Source organism: Mixophyes fleayi, chromosome 5 (genome assembly GCF_038048845.1).
Source record: "Mixophyes fleayi isolate aMixFle1 chromosome 5, aMixFle1.hap1, whole genome shotgun sequence".
In the NCBI taxonomy this organism is placed as follows: Eukaryota; Metazoa; Chordata; class Amphibia; order Anura; family Limnodynastidae; genus Mixophyes; species Mixophyes fleayi.
The window spans coordinates 46,678,331-46,694,113 of record NC_134406.1 but is presented as its reverse complement, the minus strand read 5'-3'; the positions used below and the strand labels follow the sequence as shown (position 1 = coordinate 46,694,113).

General features: G+C 39.0%; 1 protein-coding gene across 5 annotated transcripts in view; it reads left to right on the top strand.

Moving 5' to 3' along the window:
- The window catches only part of DPP6 (dipeptidyl peptidase like 6), a 936,540-nt gene that overhangs the window by 766,052 nt on the left and 154,705 nt on the right, over positions 1-15,783 (top strand). For all 5 annotated transcript variants that reach the window (XM_075212137.1, XM_075212136.1, XM_075212134.1 and 2 more), the window contains one exon: positions 14,834-14,908. In XM_075212137.1, coding sequence (XP_075068238.1) covers positions 14,834-14,908 — 75 coding nt within the window. The remainder of the gene's footprint in view (positions 1-14,833; positions 14,909-15,783) is intronic.

Here is a 15,783-nt window from a genome sequence, read left to right as displayed (position 1 = left end):
ATTGATTTGGTGGCGTAGGTGACTTGTGCTTTAATATGGTCACTGAACGCTTCGGTGACTTCAAATATCTATATAATTTACAGCAGGGAGTGCATTATAGCATATAAAGAAAAAAAAGATAAAAGGTGAACCATATACAAATCAGTTTAATACATTTATTTGTAAGTAAATATTAATATAACAATCATAAATCATAAAAAATATAAGTCATGTAAACGACCATCAGAGCGATGACATATAAACTTATATATTCATATGCTTATTATGGGAAAAAGTATATATTTAAAAATGATCGATCATTCAATAAAACATATTACCATTAAAGTCATGGAGCAGCCTAAGGGGTATATTTACTAAACTGCAGGTTTGAAAAAGTGGAGTTGTTGCCTATAGCAACCAATCAGATTCTAGCTGTCAGTTATTTAGTACATTCTACAAAATGACAGCTAGAATCTGATTGGATGCTATAGGCAAGATCTCTACTCTTTCAAACTCGCAATTTAGTAAATATACCCCGAAGAGTGCATCACTGGCAGAAGTTACTAGCAGTTTATATGTCTCATACTAAAGTTATTCTTTAAGACATTTTCTTATATTCCATTTGACCTTTGGGACTTTAGTTTTCCTGTAGTACCTATAGATTTATGTATATACTTGGTATCTAGAGACTAAAATTGATAAGCAGTGTTTTACGTTATATGACAGACATAGTTGTGCTCTACTGTGGTCTAGTTATTATTACTTATTAGGAGCAGTTATTTTTGTTTCTGGTTGTTGGTTTAACACCTACCAGTGTTTTGTGTTTTTAATGGGTTTTTTCATTATCCGATATATAAGCCACCAGGCTAGGGTTATCCTCTGGCAGCAGTTTTTGGCAAGTACAAATGGGTTTCATTGCCAACTGTCAATGTTATCAATAGAGCAGAAACGAAAGGCAGGTATTTCTTTCAGGAGATGATGGCAGTCATATTTCAGGTCTGGATATGTAGAAAGGTGGATATGTACATGGATAGAGGCCACCTCCTGGTTCATTGGCTCACCACATATATGTTTGTTATGTTTTTAATGCATAGATGTCTAATCTCCCAGAATATCCAGGAGACTCCTAGATTACTGTTAGACCTCCTGGACTCCCGGTGAGTAGACATTTCTTCCTGAAGTCCATTTGCCGGCCTACGAACTGGGCAGGGACATGTCATAATGACCCCAGCCACTTAAGTGATCATCAAGCTCAGACCATGGACACATTTCATACCTACCCCTGGAAGGTGTGAAAAGTAGGTAGGTATGTTTCAATATTTCCACTTCCAGTTGCCCATAGAAACTCTACAGAGATGGAATTATAGCACAACAGATTTTTATGGGTTAAAAATGAATTTGTCCATATTGTCCAGTTAGCCCAGTTTACTATAAACAAATCAGCCTATCGACCTTATTATTTTTCAGTGTTTGGAAAGTTAGCAGAAAAACATGCCCATCAAATGTTATACAACATTAAACATGTCCACGTGCCCATTGTTTGTTGTTTTGCTGTTGTTGTTTAGTGAGCCCGTGCTTGTTTTCTTTGCAGCAGAGATTTGACAGTTGTGTTAATTAAAAAAAGAATTTAGCCATTTGTTTAACAGATAAATTGTCTCTGCTGGCGTTGCTGCATTGTGTCTTTATATGGCTGTACACTTGGCATCAGCAGTATTCTTCTGTACTTCTATTTGCACAGATTTTGGTCACACCTTGTATTTTGCCATCTCATTTTGTGCAATTACATGTGACAATCAGTTGCTTGGTGCAGACTTTTTTTCCATTTAAATTTAAGAAATAACCAATATTTGCTGATGAGACAGCTTTACACTGCTGAAAATTAATAACAAAATTATGTGGTACAATTGTGGCTGGGGTTCTCTATAACTCATCCAATAGTGTTTTATAGGCTGGTCATTTATGGTTGATAACCTGCCATCTGTTTTCTAAATGCCCGAAAGACCATTCAAAGTCAGATGTTTACAGATAAATATTTTTAATTCAGCCCAGAAGTTTTCTTATCAGACATTTACCCCTGATGACACCTTTTAACCAAAAGGTTAACATTTTATAATAAGATTATAGCTTCTAAAACCGGACAGTTCCAGTGCACATGGGCGAGCCTTACCATTGCCGGACAATGTCGCTGAGGACCAGAGAATCGCACTTGCGGCCCTTTATGCTTGGAAAGGTCGGATCAGGGTCATTACCATGCCAGTGCAGTACAGTACAGGTGGGCAGATGCAAGTTAAGCACGTCTGTTTGACATGTGCCTTGTTTTCATGTAAATGGATATGAAGTGCGTTACTTATGAGATTTTGCACCTCCATAAACCAGGTACAGGTTTTGAGGTTGACGATAATGTCATATATTTGCTTCAGGAGCATCTAAACATTAGAGATAAGCCTACATATAAGATGTGCGCACGCTACAATACAGACATGGAGAAGCGGACACACAGACACATCTTTGCTCACACGCAAACTGTGCATTTATACATTCAGCTGTAAATTAGGACCTAAGTCTCTACATCGCTGCTCAAAAAAGGAATTTATTTTCCTTACGTTGGGCAACATATAGGGATAGTTGTAGAGGTAATAGACATATAGTTATTTGAGCCATAGTTCTTCACAGTATTAATTCCGAAACTTAGAAACCTACAACATACCCACACTTCCATTTCCTACGTAAAATAATGATAGTGTTTTCCCCAAAAAAACTTTACTGTTTTTTTGGGGGTTTTTTTGTATTATCCCATATATAAACTACCAGCTAAGGTTTCTCTGTGGCAGGAGTATTCGGCAAGTAAAAATTGGATTCAGTGCCAATTGTCAAATGTCATAATGTTGTCTGCAAAAAAAGAAGTATTTCTTGGGCTGCTATCGCAAATAGTTCATTGAACCTGGATACAATGAGCAACATCTCTAGTCTGAATCCCCGATTTATTATTATAGAGCACTAAATTTAGTAAGATTGCTGCTGTAATTCTGTCTGTGGTATTTATTGCTAGAATTGTACCAGAAATAGCCCCTGTTAATCCTGTCAAAAACAATACACAAAAAAACTTGGAAACTTACTATTATCATGAACATTGGTGCTTACGTGTTATGAGATGGAGATTGTAAGGTTTTCCATATTATTCATAGTACTGTAATGTATGGGCTAAGTCAATGATAGGTAACAGACAGCCCTAGTGCCACAAGCAGCCCTCCAAGCCTTCACCTGCGGTCCTCAGCTCCATCCTGTATTATGCTCTGCTTGCTGGTCCTTTACTCAGCTTTATGTCCTGACAGTCACAGCTGTTATTGTCTGCTTCTGAGACAAAATAAATGGAGACATGAAAACAAATGGTATGGGGGACCCTGCTCATTAGCGAGCTTAAATTCTAAAGGGAAGAGGGCAAAGCTGAAACAAGAGGAGCAAGTGTGGCTCAGAGTGGAGATTGGGATAGTTGTGAGGATGCATTAGTGTGAATAGTGTTATCGGGGATAAGGTCACCTCTAAAAAAGAGATGGGTTTTCAAAGAGCATGTAAAGATTTGAAGGCTGTGAAAAAGTCAGATTGAGCGTGGCAGGGAATTCAATAAGTGGGGAGCAGCATGGGTGAAGTCTTGAAGGCGAGAGTGAGAGGTGGATATCGGAGACGAGACAAGGAGAAGGGCAGAGGTAGTACGACTGACAACCTGTTTGAAAAACTAAGGATGTCATTGCAACATCATGCTTGGACTCTCCTAAGGACATGTGATTTCTGATAATGCCACCAATACTGTTAGAGCTTTACAGTGGGGGGATGCCATCACATTTCCTGTTTAACTCACACAATCAACTTGGTGGTACAAAACTTTTTAAAAAATGACAATTTGACATTAGCACGGTGGTTAAATGGTTAGCACTTCTGCCTCACAGCACTGGGGTCATGAGTTCAATTTCCAACCATTGCCTTATCTTTGTGGAGTTTGTATGTTCTCCACGTGTTTGCGTGGGTTTCCTACGGGTGCTCTGGTTTCCTCCCACACTCCAAAAACATACTGGTAGGTTACTTGGCTGCTATCAAAATTGACCCTAGTCTCTCTCTCTCTCTCTCTGTCTGTGTGTGTATGTTAGGGAATTTAGACGGGGATGAATTAGTATTGTTTGAGGATGATGTACACACTGATGAGGGTGAATATGATGACCGTATAGATTGCAGGTGATGAAATCTTGCTGAGAGAAGGGACTTACCTGATGCTGATATGCTTGGTAATATTTTGGTTAGTATGGCATCATGGCAATATTATGATTTTCTACAGTAAACTTTCTCCTTAATTAGAGAAGTTTTTTTTTCTTTAAAAAGGTACAAGATTTTTAATTTCATTTTTGTTTCCCTGACTTAAAACTACTATGCACTTGAACATAAGCTTTAGCACATGAGATAGAGGGATTAGTATTATCATGACTGAGCCTGGAGAGTGACAAGAACAGTGCCACCCCTCCTGTTTTTGTATGAGCTATGGCACAGTAGAATGTCACTGGAGACTTTTAAGAACACTGACAGCCCTATTATTACAATTTCTGTTTCAACACTGGGCCCTGCCATCTCTCCTGTTTTTGAGTGAGCTATGGTACAGTAAAATGTAACTGCAGAATTAGATCAAGCATACCAGCCCTATTATTTGTATTTCAGCAATGACAATTAGCAATGGAGCAATGGAGCTCTCCTCTTTGTGTGTAACCTATATATTCAATTTGACTGCTAATTCAGAAGACCAAGCCTGCCAGCCCTAGTATTTGTATTTCAGCAATGACAATTAGCAATGGAGCAATGGAGCTCTCCTCTTTGTGTGTTACCTATATAACACAGTACAATGTGACTGCAGATATACACAAAGCCTGCCAGGTCTAGTATTTGTATTTCAGCAATGACAATTAGCAATGAGCTCACCTCTTTGTGTGTTACCTATATAACACTGAACATTATGGGACTGCAGATTTAGAAGACCAAGCCTGCAAGACTTATTAATTCTATTTCAGCAATGACAATTAGCAATGGAGCTCTCCTGAATGTCATTACAGACTTTGAAGAACACTGCTACCCCTCCTCTTTCTATTCTACTTTTCTACTAACTGCTCTACAGACTACCAAGAACTGTGCTACCCCATCTGTGTCCCTCTGTGAAATGGCGCTCCATCGCCGTGGTGGTACTTATAGAATCAAAAAATCATGAGATCCGATGACGTAACAATGACGATTTGCCCTGTTCAAGGGCGCGCAAATGTACAGAGCCAGCGGGTGTGTTCGGTTCTCGTGGAACCGAGCCTGAGCATCTCTAATTACAACTAACAAATGCAACAGGTTCATGAATGGAAACCTCTATGCAGAACTACATTGTGTCTTTTCTAGCCTTTCACCTAACTTTCAAAAGCTGGTGGAAAATCATAATGGGCCTGAGTCATTAAGGAGAGCAAAGCATAAAAAGGAGTAGGTTTGCACCTGGGCAAAACCATGTTGCATTGGAGGGGGAGGTAAATTTAAAATATGGGGAGAGATTTATAGTTGGCGTAGGGCATGTCCTACAGTAACTTTAAATTTCAGTGTAAAAGTAAAGCTATATAAAGTATTTGTATTCTAGATGAAAAAACAGGCAGTATTTATCTTACGTGCAAAATAATAAACTTATTTGTACTCCTTGTATTGGCATTGTAACATGGTTGTCCCAAAGAACATTTACTCATTTTTTTGCCTTACTTTCCTTAATGACTCAGACCCAATGTGTTTAATCTGAGGTCTAACCCAGGGACCTCGAGCATCTAGGGAGCCCTTGAAACTGCTGAGCCTGTCAACCCCCGCCCCCCCCTCCCTCGCCACTTGCCCCCTGCTGTCGTCCTTCCGCGGCGCACAGTAATCTCCTTACAGAGAACCTGTGAGAGTGAGATTATCATTGCCACAAAATAGTTCACAAACGAGCAGTAGAGCTGAAAGTGTAACTCATACCAAAGCTGGATTGTAAAATAGTCTGCTTCCTGCTTTACATGGGAAGGCTATCACTGGAGAAAGACGTACATTCTTTTCCAGCAGGAGATAGTAGTGCTATCGCCAATGTTAACAATTATAGGTGTTAAGGTTTTTCTCCCTTTGATAAATAGAGCTCTATGTTGCTGTGGAATTAGTGGCGCTATATAAATAAATGATGATGATGATGATGATATGTCCCTTTGCTTGATACAAAGGACTTATCTACTTATTAAGGTTTAAAAAAGACCCTTTTTTTTTAGATTCAACCTTTCCCTTATTCCTTAAACAAAAAATAAGGTGAAAAACTATGATAGATCCTTTAATCATACACTACAATGTATATTATTTATACCAGCAACTTTATATTTCTTTTTGCTAAATAATTTACAGTTTTGGCCACAAGCATATCTTCTGGTAGATGATTTCATAACGTTACTGTTTACAATTAAATAAAAAGATTGTGCAAAACTGCAGATTAAATTGCCATTATAAGCCCAAAGCATGACCCAGCTTTCATGTGAAGTCATATAAGTTGAATAAAAACCCAAGCTAGACAGCCTATCCTCAGAACCTGTGTATTCCATTCCCCTTACTGATTCAGTGTCCCATGTCTGGATTTATTCCAACTAAAAATGGGCTATGATGACATTGTGGAAATACTGGGATTTTTAGGGCATTCTCCCAAAAGTTGCTGTTGAATAAATTAATTATTTGAAATGAATGAGTGTAGTGTGATATTTTGAGGGTGGAATTCTTTCCATGTTCCATTAAATCTATACAAGTATGGAAACCACTATCCAGAAACTCGGAAAGTTACAACAACAAACAATTGCTGTTTTATAGTAATGATGTCATACAAATAGGTGTAATTGGTGAGCATTCTATCCAAAAGTATTTGTAAGGAGCACTGCCAAACATTTCAATAAGGAGGAAAATGACATGGGAAACATGGGTTTAAATAACAATAATTTAGTATATTATGGTGTTCCAAATTACAGGGGAATAAAAACCTTATTTAACAATTTCATAATTTCACCGGTTCTGAATAATGGATCCCATACCTGTCTTTAGATGTCAGCAAAGATGACATTATGGGGCAAAACAGGTGCTGCTACACTACAACCAACAGTGTCCGTAGCACCATAAACTTCAAAGTTCTATTGTAGTATCTGGATCTTTGTGTGTATATCAGTGAGTGACACAAACTATCTTTTACCTTTACATTAGCTATAGTTGTATGGTTAAACAGAATTAGAATGATACATTTTTCATGCCTACCTTTAATAATATCCTGCTGGTGCACTGGAGAGCCAGTACATTGGACTGACCTAGCAATCATCACAACTGTACACCTACATCAATATTCTTAATCACGTAACCTGCCAAGGGGTATTTCAGGTGCAGATTAAGAAGGGCGGTCTTACAAAGCAGCTCTAGCTGATAACTGTAACTCAGAATCTAGTATTATATTATGACACAAGTCTCTGTTACAGTGGACGGTGTTCGAGTGCCTTTGTGTGCTCTTGCCCTCCTCTCTGAATTTAATGGGTCTAATATTGTGCTGGGGGCTACAGAAATTGTTCCCAGCTGATGTGTCTGTTTTCTGCTTGTTTATGGAAGGGTGATTCATGCTCAGAGCTTTGTCCTGTTTAACCTACATAAAAAAATGCCATTGGGGCACTTTATGCACATTATTATGTAGATCACTTTTAATGAGCTTCAATTAAATGAGGCCTGAATTATGTACTCAGTGTAATTACAGTATGTGGTATTAAGATTTTGTCTGTGGTTCAGAAACACCTACAGGTTTAAATTCAGCATAATAAGTAAAGAACAGGACACACTGTTTAGTGAACGATAGTTTAGTATCTCTACATTAGAGTTTTAAAGTAAGGCATTTTTCATCCTATCTTGTTTTATAGATGTGGATTATTTCATAAACAAATAAAACTTTTGTTAAAAAATAATAATGTTTCAGTGTTTTCATTACTGAAGTAAAAATCTGCTCATTTCATTTCTAAGTGCAGAACTTTTGTTGGACAAAATTTTAAATAAATCTCATCCATACGTGGCAAAGGGGAAGTGTGGGGCCGTGTGATGCATCATGGCCCTACTCCCCCGCTGTGCAATGCTGTAACTTGTGTCAAACTGCAGTGCGTGGGGAGCAATGGTGACCCCTTTCACAGTTAATCGTTTCATCACAGCCCAACTCGCTTTGCTAGAAGATCTGTCAGGATCCAAGAGAGTGGTCTACACTCTGTGTTCTTGAGGACTCCACGAAATTCAGGAGTCTCACGGATACTACGGGAGAGTATGAAGTCATCTTTCTAGAGAAAAATATCATCTACACTGAGAGCCTTTGAATGCCCGATTAGCAACAATCACCAGGGGTCATTTGACAGTAGCAGTGACAGCCAAGTGGTTGACATGGATTGTAGCGGCTATAAGCAGAGTATGATTTACCCAGAGATTGTCTGGACCCATAAGCAGCAACACCTTTGCATAGTCTAAAGCAGTGGTAAAATATCACACATATCATAAATCCATTGATGGTTACAGATAGGCATAGTCCCTTTGACTTGCTGCAGTTTAGAATTTCACATATTAAATCAGATGTGATCTGTTCACAATGGAATGGATGCATGAATTGGACTTTATGCCCACAGTGAATGTAAAATGATCTATAACTGGATTTTCAAACTTTTCATTGACTTGTACATGCCCTCTGGCAACATTTTCCAAAGATATTGTATTATTTTTCTGACTTCTCTGGCTATTTCAGCTTTGTGTTTATATCATGTTATATCAGTGTTGTTTATTTATGTTACCCAGGAAAACAGCACATCTCTATATTGGATACAGATGCATCCAGAGAAAAGCTTCCTGTTGTATGCTAGGGTAACAAAAGCAAGAACTTCATGGTGATATAAAGGCATGACTGAAAAGCAGGAAGAGGCAAGAGAGAATAGGGAATGCATTTAGTAAAAGGAGGATAAGTGAATTTTAATTAAATTAAATCTTCTAAAGATGGAAACCCCCATTAATAAACCATTAAGTGAATAAGAACAGGTCACATTTTGTGAGGCTCTTTGTACATTTTATTTATTTATTAGTTTTACTAGTGGAAATAGAAGTCCAAGTCTCAGCTTCCAGTTCCACTGTGCATGCAGGGCCTGTGCAACGGTTCTCGGTGCCCTAGAGAAACAAACAAGTTACCTCCCCCCCCATACCCACACCCTCACACACTTGACTGTTATAAAATAAAAATTGTAACTTACTTTCTCCTGGCTGACAGGTAAGGCTGCAGTCCAAGTGCTTTGATGTCTGATGGAGAACACTGTCCTGGGATAACCGCAGGGGGGGGGTCAAATTGTTAGATTTCAAACCATAACAAAAAACAAAAACAACTTACGAAAATAAGTTGGCAACAGCCTCACACATTAAACCCAAACCACCCCCACCCCTCCCCCCACACATTACACCAAGACCACCCCCACCCCTCCCCCCACACATTACACCAAGACCACCCCCACCCCTCTCCCCACACATTACACCAAGACCACCCCTACCCCTCTCCCCACACATCACACAAATACTACCCCCATGCCATTACACAAATAGCACCACCACCCATCTCCCCACACATTACACCAATACCACTCCACTCCTCTCCCCACGCCTTTATACCAATGCAACCCCACCCCTCTCCCCACGCCTTTACAGCGATGCCACCCCACCCCTCCCCCCACACATTATACCAATACCACCCTCACTACCACTACCCACACAATAAACCAATACTACCCCTACCCCATTCCCCACACCATTACACCAATGCCACTCCCACCCCTCTCCCCACACAATACCCCAATACCACCCCCACCCCTCTCCCCACACATTACACCAAGACCACCCCTACCCCTCTCCCCACACATCACACAAATACTACCCCTACCCCTCTCCCCACACATCACACAAATACTACACCCATGCCATTACACAAATACCACCACCACCCATCTCCCCACATTTTACACCAATACCACTCCACTCCTCTCCACACGCCTTTACACCAATGCAACCCCACCCCTCTCCCCACGCCTTTACAGCGATGCCACCCCACCCCTTTCCCCACACATTATACCAATACCACCCTCACTACCACTACCCACACAATAAGCCAATACCACCCCTACCCCTTTCCCCACACCTTTACACCAATGCCACTCCCACCCCTCTCCCCACACATTATACCAATAACACCCTCACTACCACTGCACACACATTACACCAAGACCACCCCCACCCCTCTCCCCACACATTATACCAATACCACCCTCACTACCACTACCCACACAATAAACCAATACGAGCCCTACCCCTTTCCCCACACCATTACACCAATGCCACTCCCACCCCTCTCCCCACACATTATACCAATACCACCCTCACTACCACTGCACACACATTACAATAATAGCACCCTAACGCTTCTCCCCCAATCTGGCTGGCAATTGGGGGCCAAGCACACAGCAGTGGTCCATCATAAGTAACCTCCAAATCCTCAAAATAACCATAATTGACCCCCTCATCAATCAATCATGTCATTAACCTCCTCAAAATCATGAAATATCTCATTATAATCATAATAACCACTTTATCAACATTAATCCCCCCATCATTAATTAATCCCCAACATAACAACTTAACGCCTTTATAAGCATTAACTCCCACATCATCCCCCTCATAGTCATTAAATATTTCAGCCTCTTCATTACAACCCCTTCAACATCATTAACCTCTTTTTTATTAACTCCCCCATCACCATAATTAATTTACACTAACATCATTGAATAATTTTGGGGCACTCCCAGCTGGGGCACACCCAAAAGCCTAGTGCCCTAGGCAGCTGCCTAATGGTGGTGCTAATATCACTCCATTGCTTCGGCAACATATCCTCGGTAAGTTGTGGAGATAGGCTTTCTATCGCTGCGGTACACAGCAATAGAGAACCAGCCCTATCGCCACTTTATTGCAGGCCTGTCAGACACATTTAGTCAGGAGTGGGCATATGTCTGTCTCATCATCTTGATAGTGAGCTTTGTTATGTAATGGGTTTCAGATCTTCATACAGTTTCACCATGTGCAGTGAGCTCCTAATCTTGTCTTGTATCCTTCTACTGGATTACTTGTGCTGTTAAGTAATATCATTTTCAAGTTGGAGTGTTACTAGACCTGACCCAGGAGTGTTGGCGTCTTTTATACTTATAATAACACCGCCATTTGTTGTTTTCACCTTTGTTATCCTCAAAGTAGTGCAGCTCTTTTCATGTTTGTTTTAATCTATTATAGAATCATATTACTGGTCCAACATAACGTTTGCTTTGTGTGGGACTAAAATGGCTGCAGTGTGACTCCCTTCCGCTGAAGTCTCTGGATTAATAAACTGTGTTTACCAGCTGTATGATTTGGTCTTCTGTTACATTTATTCATTATCCCTGACTTCTCCCACTATTAGACATGTCTGTTGTAATTATCTTGTAACTCTTTAACATACTTACCAACTTTTTGTAGTGGGCGTCCGGAAGCCTCATGGGGGAGGTGGGCATGACATAATGACGCAAACGCGTCATTTTACAGCGGGGGAGCGGGATCAAATGCCACGATTCCCGGAGAATCGCGGTATTTTGGACCTAATTATGCCCACTTTCACTAGGAAGTGGGCAGATGCAGGAGATTGCCATACTCTCCCGGGAGTCCGTGAGACTCACCTGAAATGCGGGAGTCTCCCGGACATTCTGGGAGAGTTGACAAGTGCTCTTTAAAAGCCTCAATCTGTGAAAAACAGTTCCACAACTAAATTTTAGAAGTTTCGTATTGCTTTCAATCTTTAAATAAAATAACACCCCAAAAAGCCATATCTAAGCCTATCCCTAATCCTAAATGGGGAGACCTGATTTCCAGAGTTTTTGGCTCTTGAGAGCTAAAACTAAAGCTAGGTGTGATAGAGAGCATGTTCAGCAGCGTTGCTGGACACTTAACCTTTATACAAATAAAGTTATTTTTTCAATAAAAAAAAAAGTGTTGCTGGACACTGAAAATAAAATCTCATGTCACATCGACACTGAAACTTATGGTTGAGTTGAATGGTTTATTTCTGTGCTGTCCAGCTTCAAATTTTACTTCAGTTCTAAAAAATGTTTGAATGGTGTTTTAATTCTTTCACTCTACAAATAAATCCTGACAATATATAAACACCAAAGTAAAGCAAAAAAAAAAATCTCACTCTACTGATTTAATTAAAATGTACATATGTCCTAAAATAGTTGTTATGCATCACAAGGTTTAATTATACTAATTTCACACAACCTACATTGTGTTGATAAATTCACACATTTCTATGCAAGTGTTTTTCACTTACTATTAATATTATTGTTGCTATATCTATTAATTGTGAGAGAGGAACCTGTGGAAAGGACGTGTTTAAGTAGTTATATCATTTTATTATTTAATTGAGATCTTGGAGGAAATCACACATTGCAGCAGATGAAATAAGTTGATCCAACAGTGGACAGTAACTATTCTGCCTATCAGATGGAGAGCCTTTAAACTTCATGATTGATAGAGTATAAAGGGGTAGTAAACATAATTTGCATGTAGCCATTACTTTTAGACTGTCAAGGAAAACATGCCTAGAGACCAAGGGGTAAATGTATTAATCTGTGTTTCTAGCAAATTGCCGATTTGGGGACTTTGCCAGGCAAATTTAAAAGGGCAATGGCACAAAATCTTTGCAAGAATGCAAGTTTTGCCATTTAAACACATTGCCGTTTTAAATTTTCCTGGCAAAGTCGCAGAATAACCGCAATTTGCTAGAAGCACAGATTATTACATTTACCCCCAAGTGTGGTCACCTGTATGTATTTGCCTTAACTCCAGTACATACATTGTACAGAATGGCCTAGTTTCGTACCAGTAGAATCATAAGCAGAGGTGAGCGCATCCCATGTGCTTCTGTTCTCCTTACTGTTCCATTCTTCCAACAAAAGAGTCACAGTTCAGCAGAAACTATGGCATCTATGAATCAACAAACACAGATGTTTTAACTGCAAAAAATAGTTTTTACTGATTTCAGAGAATTTGGACTAGTTCAACACCAGGGCGAGGGAAACACTTCTATGCTTTAACAAGCCCAGAGATTTAAAGAGCCCATTCATTTCAGTGTTGTCACATGTGCTCTAATAACTCCAATGAGGTCAACTGGAGCATTGAAATGAGTATGAAAAGCTCAGTTGGTGGAGTTTTCCATTACTAGTCAAGTGGTCTACTTAGAATATTCTGATATATGGACACCCTTGTGGAGTTGTCAGCTGAATTCCAAATGATTCTGCATTTTGTTCTTTGCATATCCCCAGAGATTCCCAGTCAGTGGCGGATCCAGGGGGGGGCGATCGGGGCATTCGCCCCCCCTCGCAGCAAAAAGCTAGGTCCCGGGAGGGGTGGGGCTAAGCGCGCGCGGGGGGCGGGGCTAAATGTGGGCCAGCCAATCAGAGTGGTCCCAGCCGGCGACCACAACGGGAGGGGGCACGGCCAATCGCGGGCAGAAGGCGGGGTTAACACAGGCCAGCCAATCAGAGCAAAGGAGGGGCGTGATTATGCAAAATCGCCCCCCCTAAACATAAAGTCTAGATCCGCCCCTGTTCCCAGTAGCGTTGTTTTGTTTCCTCATTAATAGAGATTTGGGGGTATATTTACTAAGCGGCACGTAAAACTGCTGATTGCTGGCGCTTTTCAGTCATTTTCTTGAAATGGCAATTTTATTAACAACAAAACCCAATGGGCTTTTTCTTCACTATAATTGCCATTTGAAGAAAATGACTTCAAAGAGCCGGGAATCCGTGGTTCTACAGAACCGCCGCATAGTACATATAACCATTGAATTCTTTAAGTGGTTAATTCATTTGTTAGCACTTTGATTATGCTCAATATTGAAAACTACTACTAATTGCAGAGGGAGTTTTCAATACTCCGCATCATCACACAGTGTTTGCAAATGAATTCACCATTCCATTAAAGACTTCCAAATCTCTGTTGATGTGCTAAACATGTCAAATATTGCATGCTCGGGGTTCCAGACACATCGAAACACAAAAAATGTAGGATCAATTGGAAAAGACCTGACACTTGTGGCATGGTGTCTGAATATCTGATTTTTCTATAATTATCCTTTTTGGCTAGCAATGGAACACTTTATAGACAGTGATTTTCCCATACATTTTAATGTACCAATTAATTTTAAAAGATCTTCTACATGTCACTTATACATTAAAATGAAAGGGGACACTGAATTAAATGTGAGCTTTCCTATGATTTTAAAATAGAAAATGCTAAAAATCACTGCTTTATAGATAATACAGTTGGGGCAAAGAATTCCCATTTTTTCTTAAATCCTAGTTTCTGTTTCAGAGTTGTCCAGGAGTTGGATTTTGGTCATAATTATTTCCATTACATTGTATTTACAAACAGATGTCTGTGTTGCCATATGGATCAATAATCCTAAGTAATGTTAGTTTGCACTGCAGATTCCCTTCCTGCGATCTACCAAAGATTAATGTTAAAACGCTCCTGTGTAAATTAATCTTAACAACTGGTATGCTGATAGGAAATTAAATGAAAGTTTAAATATGAAAGTGAATGGCAGTTGCCTACCATTGTGTTTACAGAAGGTTATGAATAATTCATTACTGTACACTAAATTTACTTGACTATAAATGCAGTACATCATGTGGATTAGCCATTCACAACTTTTTTTATTTCTTTCTAGGACACTTTCAAGGTCAGCAAATATGAAGTATCTCCAGACATGAAGTATGTCCTGCTTGCATTTAATGTCAAACCGGTAAGTAGAAAGAGTTAGCTGTTGCGTTTGACCTCTTAAGAAACCTGATGAAAATTATCATCAATGTAAAAGCTTCTTCTTATATGCTGTCACCTAGGTTACCCAAGCTTTAAGCAAATACAGGGAACACTGCCATCTAGCAGACAAGAAAGGACATCACTTTTTAAAACAATATATTAACAATTAGGCATATTTAATTCATAAGACATGTTTCATGATATTAATAAAGGGAAAATAGTTATTGTTTGATTCAGTTGCCTAAAGGGAAAATAAATACATGTATTAGTATAATTTTAGTTTAAAATTGAGTTACTCAGCTCAACTAACGTTAGCTTGAGAGTTTTCAATACTGAAATGTCTGAATTCCTGACCATTGTTAGTCAAACTGAAGTTTATTACTATTCGAATAAAAGGATCAGTTCACACATACACACACACGCACACGTATGTATATGTGTGTGTATATATATATATATATATATATATATATATATATATATATATATTTATAAACGCACATATTTATAGTATATACATATTTTTATATATATATATATATATATATATATATATATATATATATATATATATATATATATATATATATATATATATAATGTTACAGTGTTTATACAATGTTCCAAAAAGAAGTTAATTATATTTGCAATAACTTCTGTCTCTCTGGGTGGAGGAAATGGCGTCTTTGTTTTGATAGTGACATTTTGCATGACTCTAAATCTTTTACTTAATAGTTATTATTAAGATATTGAACATTGATTCTAATCTATCTCAGAATGTTAATCAGGGTTTGGTTCCTGTGTGCATTGTTCACAATACTTTGAACTTTACTTTCCACACCTAGGGCTAGATTTACT